Here is a 12,500-nt window from a genome sequence, read left to right on the forward strand (position 1 = left end):
GTCATGGTGTTTGTTACAAGATAGTACCTAAATAATCCAGAGTTGAATGTAATGAAATGCCAATTTCTAGGTGAGCCCCGGTGGCTTCCTGAAGCTAACTACCCACGAAGAACAAACACATGGGCACCAACCAGGGAGGAGGAAGTGCTGCAGGAGGAAGACAAAGACAAGACACATGGCCGGGACATGACCCCAAACCACATCAAGGTGCCGGGAACCGAGCTCAAGGATGAGACATTGATCCTCCAGAAAGTAGAGCGACCCCCCCCCCTGCCCCCAAAAGCTGCCCAGGACATAAAAGTCAGCTGAAGGAGTGGCACAGCTGCAAACATTATGGTTGTGAGGACAGACAGTAGACTGGCCAGACAGAATGACCCAGTGGGATCCCGCAAGATCCAGGGCCACATAAGAGTGCTAATCTCAGAGCACCGCAACCACAGAATCCTGTGAGAGCCCCAAAACCCCAGCACCCAAAGAGGAGCCCAGAACACAGCTGCAAAACCAGCTGAAAGCAGCAAGGACTAAACAGCAAAGGTGCATAGGAAGACTTGAATCTGGCATGAGAAAATGATACTGTGCATAAGCAGAGAAACCAAACCTGGGAAGATGATATTAAGCAACAAGAAAACACACAAAGGGGCCGCTGAGGTAGAACTGCCGGCACGTAAGCTGCAGCTAACTGCCACTGAACACAACACAAGATGCATCCCCATCCGACCCAACCAAACAGCAAAACAGAAGACCTAATGACCCTAACGAAAGTCAACCAACTCGGACTCTGCCAGAAATGGAAGTGTCAGCAGCAAACAATGAAATCGTCTACCAGTGCTAAAGGAATAAAAGCCTTGGCGCTGGAGGAAAGCAAGCAGCTCACTCACTCAACAACAGGAAGTGAGAGAGCAATCAAACAACACAAGAAAGAAACCCGGACCAGAGGGGACACCAGAAACAGAGAAGAAGGCAAGGAAAGAACACACCCCAGTGCCAAAGGAAGTTCAGGGGGTACAAAAGTAGGCTGGGGGCACATAAGACAGCCTGCAGAATGGAGCGCATGGCATATCAGGTAAGAGAGACCCTTGTGAAGTGTATAACCCAGGTGAGAGACATAGAAACAGACGTGTTAAATGTTGAAAAAACCAGCGTTGAATGTAATGAAACGCCATTTTCTGGGTGAGCCCCAGAGGCTCCCTGGAGCTTATTGGGCTAATGTATGTTATATTAGACCGGGACATTAGCTAAGGAGTTCAGACCTACCAGGGACCAGCGCCAGAATCTGGCCCCTTCAGAAAGGTTTCAGGGAGCAATGTACCTGGAAAACCCCCTTGTGGTTGGGGTTTTCCTTATCTGCCATTGACCGGGGTCAGGCACCCAGAAAGGTAGGCATAACAAAACAAACCCCACATGGTAAAAAACTAAAACAAAAAACCGAACAGAGAGATAGAAACTCCCTACAATCCCAAGGAAACAAGCAAACATCACACTTTACTGCCGCGCTGATTGTCCGCGCAGCCCTCCCTGCCTCGGGAGGGGGAGAGGGGAGCCCCGGACCTACTGCGCCGGCTGCCTAGCTTCAGTTCGTAAGCTAATGTCAACCGGGATAGACGCTTCTCTGGCCTCAGTTTCCTAGGCGGTGTTTGCCTTGTGTGGCGTTCACTGCCGTGTTTTGTGTTGTGCGGTGGCCAGGAGTACCTCATCAGCAATGGCCTATAGGAAAATAGGGTTTCTATAGGCCATTGCTCCTCGTGCCTCTCTAAGGGGACCAGGGTTCTGGCTCATGGTCCCCAGTAGGCATAGAACTCCATTAATTGACTGTTGTGACAGTCTAATATATACACATCAGCCCGGTATAGCTCTGGGGAGTCTTCATGTCTCGCCCAGAAAATGGCATTTCATTACATTCAACGCTTTCTTTTTTTTATGCCCACCTGGGTGTTGTACCACAAAAAGGTGTATAGCCAAGGAGTTGAATAAGCTGAGCAAGACTATTTAAGTTATTAGTATTTACAATAAAAATCTGAAGATAGCTCAGCTATAATACAGTACTGAATAACAGCACTGTACTGTATCTTCTTCCCCTTTCCATAGCAGCTTTCTCAGAATAACTTTGAATCCAAATAACAAAAGACAACGTTCCACATTACTTACCATTCTTAGAAATTGGTTAGCTGCAGTATTGTTGATAAGATCCAGCTGTGAGAAGAATGGCACTAATACTCCTTGGATCCTAGTGGCTCCTAAGCACCCTCGAAACACGTTAGGCATAGACTCCTCAGGTTGAAGAGATGTGACTGGGGTAGTTGTTGAGGTAATGAGAGACGGGTCCAGAAGGCTGTGGCTTGACAATGTACCAGGGATTGCACCAATCGTTATATCTCCTGTTAAAGTGATGAACAATCAATTACAGTAAGTGGTTAAACATCAATTAAATGTATTTATTATTTGACTATTTCATCACCTCTGCATAAGTATAAAAGTGGGAAGGATTGACAAAGTGTGTGTATATAATTACTCAATGGTTTTTATTTATCCACTAGATGGGGTACCTGGCTGCACCTGGGTCTCCCCGCCCCCTCTCATCTCCCTTTCCCTATCCCCCCTTCTCTTTCCCCCCCTCTCCTTTCTCAACCCTCTCTCCCACATTACCCCCTCTCCACCTCTCCCCCCCCCTTCTCCCACCCTCTCCCTCTTCTCTTGGAGTTAGTTGCCTAACTCCCAGGTATGTGCTAGATGAACAGAGGCATCAGATAAAATAAAACATTCCCAACTGTCTCTGTCTCAGCAGGGGGGTCGAACCTGGACTCCTCGGTTATAACCTGAGGATATAGACCACTGTGCTACACCTACTTTGTGGGTGTGTGGGGCTGCTGCTTCTGGAAATGTGAGCAGGTTCCCTAGGCAGGATTTGTTTTTGATAAAACCATGTGTTGGTTTTATAAGATTATCCACTGAGAGATGGTATGTGATTTTCTTCCTTAGGATTCCCTTCTTAAGCTTGCAGATGAGTGAGGTAAGGCTGACTGGCAGTAGTTTCTGCTGAACTACATTTTTGTTAAGATACCAGGTACAGTAAGTTGTGTTATTTGCATACAGTATTTCCAGTCCAGGAAGATTTCTGGAAGAAGCAACTGGATGGCTTCCCTGAAGCCATCTTGCTGAGATGGCATCCCACTACTGGGTCACATCAGTTGCAAGATTATGGGCTATTCATGCCCATACCATCTCTTGGGTGGCTTAATCTTCATCAATCAATCAATCAGTGGCAAGAGTCGTGGTAGGCTTGCTGGGGAACCAGTATCAGAACCTGGCCCGCTCACAGAGGCGCACAGTGCTGGACACATTATTATAACCCACACAGGGAAAGTATCCACAAAGTTAGCGTAGCTTTATGAACAACAGTAAGGTTCATAGAAAATAGAACACTAAAATGGCATAATAGAGCTGCAAACTATTCAGGCAAAACAAGTTATCCACTCAAGCATAAACCAATTAGTACTGATATATATAGTACCCCACCAAGCAGCCTGGAAGCCGAACTCACACTTGCCCTGCCTGTCAGTCCTGTTGCAGATGTAGGAGAGTCTACTTGTTGAGTGCTTCCCGGACCATTCTTCTGCAGCTGGTCCTACTGCTTCTAAGTGCCAGCCATCCTTCAGATTTTGTTGTGAGAGGGGGGCCCTATGCTTGTGAATCTCTCTTTTCTTTCTGTATTTGCTTCATGTGCATGTTCATGTGATGACAACATTGCATGAGCCTGGCAAATTTTATGTTACGAGCTACCTTGTGGCTACCTAGTGGAGGTTCTGGGAATCAAAGGCCCTGTGGCCCAGTTTCAGACCAGGGCTCCCGGTTGGTTGTCTGGTCAACCAGACTGTTGGACGCGGCTGCTCGCAGCCTGACGTATGAACTCAGCCTGGTTGACCTCGGGGTTTCCTTCCCTGGGTAATCATCTACTGCTGCCCTTGCACTGACAGTTCTGTCTGGTAATTACCCATGTGAAGTAATTACTTACGTGAAGCTACAAGACGAGAGTTACATTCATGGAATTCCGTCTTCCAGTATTCTTTGTTAAGTAACACTTTGAAACTACTGATGGTTTTGGCATCCACCCCCACCTCACTTGTTCCAATCATCTACCATTTTGTTTGACAAATAGAGCTTTCTAATATTTTTTGGCACCTTTATTTCCTTATCTTGAATTAATGACCTCTTGTTTCTGAAGTTGCAGGCTTCAAGAACTTCAATTACTCTGTCAATTTTCTTGATATAGGTTACTACTTTGGCTGTAGTGATCACATTGCCCCTTTTTCTTCCATCTTCGGCACATATAACACCTCTAGCCCCTCCTCGTAGCTCTCATTTTTCCAGAAGCCTTTCATAGCATATCTTTGCACCTTTTCCAGTACTGATGTGCTTCTTGAGATATGAGACTCGTACAACTGCTGCATTGTTCAATTTTGTTTTCACAGAGGTTGTAAATATTTTCTTCAATAATGTATAACAACATCCATGTATTTAAAAGTGATTCTGAAGTTGGAAAGCATAGCATATGCTTCATGCACAATGTCCTTTTATCTGGTCCTCTGGTGACACACTGGCATGTTTGAGGGTTTACCCTTGAGAGGCCTGACTACCACGAGTGGGGAGCCTTGTCTTGGGCAGTGCAAAACTCGTCAACTCCTCTGCATAGCCCTACTAGGCTGGGGGCAGCCTACTTAGCTGGTGAGTGAGGTGTGATAGGGTCCTTGCAAGCTTGTTTGCATGGCACTCAGTGGATGCCCTTCATAGCTATATTGTTTACAATCTGCATTCAGTGTCTGTTCTTTCAGTGAGTATCCCTAGTTCCTGGGTATATAGGGTTTCATACACCTTTCCCTCTGGTTCAGTTGTTGCTCCGAGTGTTGTACAGCTGAAGTCATGCTCTGGGAGGGTGATCCTTATTGTTCCTTGGTGGCCGGCTCAACCTTGGTTTCCAGCATTTATTTTACTTTTTTCCAGTGTCCAAACTTAGATGTTTTTCTGCAGCTCTGTCTCTTTCAACGAATCGGCATGGTATCGTACCTAACCAGTTCGCCTTTCTCCTCTACGGGTCTGAATTTTCTGATGAGGGCTTGTTGTCATTTGTATAGCAAGCAGGTGACTTGTTTGTTGGTGCCCCACAAGTATGTCTCTTTGAAGCATCAGTATAAAGTTGCCTGGTGCTAATTTCACCTCTGTCTGTCTTATTTGTCATCTTTCTACAGTTTGAATTTAGGCAATCCTGTCCATCTTGATGTGGTTGTTTTTAGATAGGCATCTTTTGCCTAATACTGTTGTCTATTTTTGTTTGCCATTCATGGAGCTCCCATTTCTGGCATTGAGTGTCAATGTAGCTCTAGCACCATTCAACAATTTGTCTCGTGCATTCAACCAGTTCGTGTATCTCCTGAGCCATCTTGGTCTTTTGACAGGGTCTTAGTGTTTCTTTCCTCTTCTCAGTTCGCAGTTGCTCCTTCAGCCCAGGATGGTTTTTCTTACAGCTATGGTTTTTTGGCTCTTGCCTCTGGCTCAAGGTTGGGGAGTTTCATGCTCTTCTCCAGATAAAAGATTCTCTTCTTTCAGCCCTGGTGGCAATTTGTTCTTCAAAAGTATTTTTTTTCTGTCGGAGAATGAGTTAGCTGGTTTCCGGAGGGGATCTTTGATGATTGTTGCTTTGTTAGTCTGGCTGGGGTGTGTTTTGTCTGGTGCTTTGTCACTATCTGTAATTACCTAAGTGTAGTTACAGGATGAGAGGCTATGCTCGTGGTGTCCCATCTTCCCAGTACTCTGTCATATGACGCTTTGAAACTACTGACAGTTTTGGCCTCCACCACTTTCTCACTTAACTTGTTCCAACCATCTGCCACTCTGTTTGCAAAAGAAACCTTTCTAATAATTTTTCAGCACCTTTGTTTCCTTAGCTTGAATCTGTGTCAACTTGTTCATGAAGTTGCTGGTTTCAGAAATTCCTCTTTGTCAAATTAGTTGATTGCTGACAGTATTTTGTAAGCGGTGATCATATCATTTTTTTTCTTCTCTCTTCTAGTTTGGGCATGTTTAACGCCTCTAGTCTCTCCTCGTAACTCTTTGTTTTTCAGTTCCGGAAGCCATTTTGTAGCATGTCATTGCTCCTTTTTCAGTTTATTTATGTGCTTCTTGAGATTTGGGCACCGTACAACTGCTGCATATTCCAATTTTGGTTTCACAAAAGTAACAGTTTTTAGTATTTCACCATCTCTATAATTAAAAGCAAGTCTGAAGTTGGAAAGCGACACATACATAGCATACGTAGAATACTTAGCCGTGGGGATGCTGAGCCCCGAAAACACCTCAAGCTAACCTCAAGGCAAGGTACATACGTAAGTATAGTATAGGCTCCTCACTAAATTTTTTTGTGGCCCTCTGTTTTCTATCTAGAACCACTCCTAGATCTTTCTTTATCAGAATTTTTTAAAGATTTTTCACATAATTTGCAGGTTGTGTTTGGTCTATTTTCTCCTATTCCACATTCCATAACATGGCATTTATTCACATTAAATTCCATTTGCCAAGTAATGCTTCATACACTTATTTTGTCCAGGTCTTCTTGAAGGGTATAACAATTGTCTAAGGTTCTTATCTTGCCTAGTATCTTAACATCATCAATCTTGAAGTTATCTTGAGATGATTTCAGGGATTAGAGTCCCTGTGGCCCGGTCCTCGACTAGGCCTCCTTTTTGTTACACTCCCCCAGGAAGCAGCTCATAGTAGCTGTAACTCTCAGGTATCTATTTACTTATAGGTGAACAGGCACATCAGGGTTAAAGAAACTCTGTCTGTTTGTTTCTGCCTCCATCAAGAATCGAACCCGGAACCTTAGGACTGCGAATCCCAAGCGCTGTCCACTCGACTGTCAGGCCCCATCATTGGCAAACATTTACATTAATTCTGTATTCCTTTTGGTAAGTCATTTATGTAGACAATGAACATTACAAGTGCAAGAACTAAACCCTGTGGTACTCCACTCGTGACATTTCTCCAGTCTGATACATTGCCTTTGATTACTGCCCTTATTTTTCTGTCAGTCAGAAGCCTCCCTGTCATTCCTCCAGTATGCTCCAGTTTCCAGAACAACCTCTTATGGAATTCTGTCGAAAGCCTTTTTTAGGTCCAGATAAATGCAGTCAATCCAACCCTCTCTTTCCTTTAAAATCTCTGTGGCTCTATCATAGAAACTAAGTAAATTTGTTACACAGGATCTTCCAAATTGGAACCATACTGTTTGTCTGTCATTATGTCTTTTTTCCAAGTATTCTACCTGTTTAATTTTAATTATTTAATTATTTACCGTGATGCAGTGTACATGTGTATATCAGTGATTCCTATTTAATCACATAAAATACCAAGAAAATCATTTTAAGCTAAACAAATAATTTGATACATACCATTGATCACAAGTGATGTAAAATTAACAATTACAGCAATATCTGTACCCAGCAAAGTTGTGTCATCCAACATAACCTGTCAATATAAAGACAAATATTAATATTCCATAGACTGTACAAGGCTTATGAAACCGTGTCTCACTATAATGAACATAATAACCAGGTTAGGTTCCTCCTATGATTAGTATTTTTCCAATAATTTTTATACCTGGTTTTTACTTGGCTTTATAAGCACTGTTATGCATTCATTCACATTGAAAGTTAAGAAAACTAGCAACAGCAGAGGAATTAAAACACCACTGAGAATAAGACAATTAAGTTTGGACTTCCACAAATACTTAAAAGCCAGTCTTTCAATTACTGTATAGGGTTGTTTATGGGTACATAAATGCCCAACTTGAATATTATATGCCCCAGGCAGAATGAGGGAATGAATTTATACAGTAGTACATATAGATTACAAACTCTAAAAAGTATACTTGTAGTGTAGAAAGAAATATGTACTATAAATTAATATTCTTTACCTGAAGACCTGTAAAATCAAAAGACACCAAGAGAGTATGCCAGTTGCCATTCAGAGTGGAGTTAGAGGTAAAGGTAGCGTTCCTGACTGTATAGCCAGAAACCTGATGTATCACAACAGCTCCTTCCATTAACCCTATCCACAGAGTAGCGTCAGCTCCTGCAGCCCAAAATATCACACCACCGACCTGAAACAACAAATATCAATACCATTTATATGATAATTCACTAGATTATAACTTTAAAACTTTATTTTAACAACTAGCTGTTGTAATTGGTTAAAAATTGATTAATTTTCTTATAATTGACAAGATTAAATTAAAATTATCTAATTACTTTTACTTCAACATAGACTATACATATATCATTCTGACCTAAACCACACAAGTTGGCTTTGACACATGGTCCTGCTCTAACTACTACTTGACAACAGCCAAGCAAGGACGTCCTTCACTCCCCAGTGCAGCAGGGACTTTTCGAAGCTTTGTTTCCCAGACAGTGAGTGAAGAGACATACTCCACACTCACTTATCCTAAGCCCGCTGAACCGAATATTTGGGTTATCTGGCCAAAATCCTGTCTGGATAATTTTCAGGCAAAGCGTTGCCATATCTGGACAGAAATCCAGATAACCAGAGATTTGGTTAGATAACACAGACTGACACAGTCAAGTTTGGATAACTTTTTTTGCAAAACTTCACCATATCCAGACAGAAATCCAGATAACTGGAGATAAGGTTATGTAAATTTTCAAGAACTACACATTTCAAGATGTACAGTATCAAACAAGATGAACAAGACAAGGTAAGCTGAAGTTTATTTTTTAAGTTATATTTTTGATTTATAGCGTGTGTGTGTTTTGAAATTCAAATTATGTTGGTTATAGTACAAAAAATTGTGAACATGGTCATTTTTGGACTTCCTCAGTAATTCTGCTCATCCGAATGTCTGGCTTATCTGGTGAGGGGTCCTTCCCATATAGACTGGATAAGCGAGCTTAGACGGTATCTACATGTTTATGCACCGTTACAATCCAATAAGTAGTTCTGGTGACTGTGATAATCTCATAACCATTGATCCAATGTCAGCCTAGCCTCATAAATTTTGCACCAAAGTTGTAAGTAAACACATTAAAAATATGAATAAAATAAAATATATTCAATGTCTTTATCACGGTTTTCTGTGGAGACCCCCTTCGGCTCCCTGGAGCTATACCGGGCTGATGTCTATATATTAGACCGTGGAAACAGTCAATCGATGGAGTTCTAGGCCTACTTGGGACCAGTGCCGGAACCTGGCCCCCTCAGAGAGTCATGAGGAGCAATGGCCTATAGATACCATCCCCCCTGTGAACTTCGAAGCAGTCTATGTCTGCCATCAACCAGGTCAAGCACCCGGAAAGGTAGTAATTCCAAAACAAACTGTAGCTGGTTAAAAATTGCAAACTGAAACCGGAACTAGCAAGCAGAACTAGGAATTCCCTAGTTCTTTTCCCCCTTATCCCGGGAGGGCAAAGGGAAAGCCCCAGACCCCCCTCATGCCGGCTACACAACTTGAGTTCAGAGGCTGTTGTGTTTGGTGGCGGTCGATTGACTCTGGCTCCATCGTTTTGAGCAGTGCTGTCCATAGCGGTGTTGTTCTACTATGTGGTGGTGTGCGAGCCAGGAGTAATACAACGGTACACTACTGGGGCTGCATGTGCCTAGGGTCACCTTTCCTAGGTGCCCTGACAGTACTGCCTTTCCGGTTTAGGGTTATCTTCCATAAGCTGTTTGGGAGACTACCTCCACGTGGTTCTTTTGCTGTTTGGTGATTGCCAGCGCTTGAGGTCAGCTGGGGTTGTTCTTATTCCTGTTTGACCTTGGGTAGGAGGTAGTTTTGTCACTGGCTGGGGTGCAAGATACTGTGTAGCTGTTTGATATACTTATAGTGGCGGGTTCTGTTCCCTTGGAGATGTTGTGCATTTGCGGGAATTTTCTTTTCTTTTTGTTTTGTTTGCCTGGTGGGGGTCTGCCTTGTGTGGTTATAGGTCTACTTGTATATTGGTGGCCCTCCTCTAGGCCCCATGATTGTACACATTGCAGGGGCTCAGCTTTTAGTTTGATTGCTTGGTAGTTCTGAGATAACTGGTTAGCAGTACTATGTCTGGGCTTCCCTTAGCAGTCTGCCTAAGGGCCCTGGGAACCCTCATTGGGGCTCTTGGACCAATAAGGGAGTCCTCTGAGTCTCACCTCGCTTTGTGCGAGTTTGAGGGTTGCTCTGTCCCCTTTTCCTTCCCCTGCTTTGCTTCATCTTGCTCCCCCTCACCCCTACCCCCTGCTTCCGGCTCCCACACGTCTGAGGGTTTCGGAGTCGGGGCAGGGTTTTATTGGTGGTTAGGCTCGGGTGGCCTCGGTGACTGCCCCATCCGGATCGGCAGCGAGGGATTTGAGCCTGTTCCTCCTGCCAGGGCTTTCGGGTCGTGCCAGCAGGCCCCCTTCATCCCTGCTTTTCTGGTGGACTCTGCCTTTTCTTCAGAGGCAGACGGTTTGGAGGACAGCTCTGCCCCAGGTCTTGATGTGGAGGATCCCGGGGCTTGGGAGGAGTTGACTTGGGGGGTTTGGGCCCTGTTTGACCCTGCTTGGGTGTTGGTACACTCGGCACGGGGCTTGTTGTTACAGGGAGAGGGGTTTTCCTATCCCCCCCTTCATGTATGAGTTTAATATGAGTTTGGCTCTTCCTCGGATTCAGTTCTGGGTTCCTTTGTGTTCTTCGGGTTCCTCCTTCCAGAGGTTTCTGGCTTCCTGCATCCTTCCTCGGAAGTTGCTGGATGCCCTTACGCCTTACTTCCTGCGAGACCCAGATTACGCCTCGGTAATGAATCCTCCGTCTTTTGAGTTTGGCACCTCTTTTCCTTACTGGGTACGTTACAAGGTGCCGGAGTCTATGATTATGATCACAGTACCCAGTAAGAAAAAAAAGAGGTGCCAAACTCAAAAGAAGAAGGATCCATTATCGAGGCATAATCCGGGTCTTGCAGGAAGTAAGGTGCAAGGGCCTCCAGCACCTCCCGAGAAGGGATGCGAAAAGCCGAAAGCCTCCGGAAGGAGGAACCTGAAGCAGGCGATGAGTCACAATAACATGGCTGAAGTATGTTGACCAATCCACACACTAGAAAATGATGGGATGATGACGTTATGTTTCCCCTCCCGGGAAAAGGGGGAAAGCTTGCTAGTTCGGCTTCCAGTTTGCAATTTTTAACCAGCTATAGTTTGTTTTGGAATTACTACCTTTCTGGGTGCTTGACCTGGTTGATGGCAGACATAGACTGCTTCGAATTACACGGGTTGGTTCTATAGGCCATTGCTCCTCATGACTCTCTAAGGGGGGTCAGGTTGTGACACTGGTCCCCAGTAGGCCTAGAACTCCATGTTCCATGTTCCATGTTCGTCATGTGAAACAGACGTCATACAAAACGAGTGTCCCCCATGTAACCAGTGTGATGCACTGTGTTTATTGTGAAATTTCCCCAGTGTGCATGACATCAAATGTTCCCCAAAATATCATTTTTCTTTGCAAAATGATAAATTACCGTCCCTGAACATGTCTATGTAAAAATAATTACCAAATTCCACTTACTTTGGATGTGAGGACGTGGACAAGGTGCGCTGTGACGTCATCAGGGGCTGGTCGCTCGTGTGTAAAGCTCCCAGACACGGTCGCGCAGGCCATTCAAGCACCGCGTGTTGCCACAAATATATTTTCAATGCATTTCCAATGCGGTTTTATTTGTTTCTTTTATCGTATATGATACATATTTGTGACCTTTACAATATGTATACAGTAGAATGTTCATAATTTTCCATGAAACTGTGATACATGTGTCAGTAATGTGTCCACAATAAATGTTTATTGTCACAATATTACGTGGTAAAAATTCACTAAAATTACAATATGTACAGTTTCACATACTATTTACACAGTAACACACTGTATTAGACACTCAGTACTTTGGAGGTGCGTAATAGTCAACGAAGTAGTCCATGGTACACAGCGCGACTTTGCTCTCGTTGCACCAGCTACAGAGATTTTCGTTTCCTGTTTCATCGTTCTGTGTGCTTGCAAATAACGCACTCGCGTGCACCCTTGGCTTTAGTACTTGTAGGTGGTATGTAGCCAAGCTTGTAAAGCATAAGGTAGTATTGAAAAGATCACTTTGTAAGGTCCCACACAGGAAGAGATTCAGCTAGCCTCAAAGAGTGTCCATCAGTCAGGAAGAGATTCAGGTATTCTTGAAAATATCAATGAACAACACCACCATGGAAGCCGCTAACACTGTTCATCTATGCTACTTGTATCAGATGCATCATCACTGAACGCAGAAAACGATTCATCTATGTATCATCTATATAAATTCGAGATGGCAAGGGAGCTCAGAGCTACAACTGGATACGCTTGCTGTATCATCCTCATAGGTGCTGTATCACTGGCATCCGACCGTTGTGTTAAGATTTTATTGCGCCTAGCTTCACCAATGTTATGACCCTTATGTTCTTCAAAC

The 12,500-nt window shown here is 43.9% G+C and overlaps 1 protein-coding gene across 1 annotated transcript in view; it reads right to left on the reverse strand.

Annotated features, from left to right (window-relative positions):
• crb (cell polarity complex component crumbs) overlaps positions 1 to 12,500 on the reverse strand; it is a 227,234-nt gene that overhangs the window by 33,046 nt on the left and 181,688 nt on the right. The window contains exons 30-32 of the mRNA XM_045759691.2: positions 7,964 to 8,149; positions 7,440 to 7,515; positions 2,146 to 2,375 (exon numbers count right to left, since the gene is read on the reverse strand). Of these exons, the coding sequence (XP_045615647.2) occupies positions 2,146 to 2,375; positions 7,440 to 7,515; positions 7,964 to 8,149 (492 nt within the window). The remainder of the gene's footprint in view (positions 1 to 2,145; positions 2,376 to 7,439; positions 7,516 to 7,963; positions 8,150 to 12,500) is intronic.

This window comes from Procambarus clarkii, chromosome 64 (genome assembly GCF_040958095.1).
Source record: "Procambarus clarkii isolate CNS0578487 chromosome 64, FALCON_Pclarkii_2.0, whole genome shotgun sequence".
Taxonomy (NCBI): domain Eukaryota; kingdom Metazoa; phylum Arthropoda; class Malacostraca; order Decapoda; family Cambaridae; genus Procambarus; species Procambarus clarkii.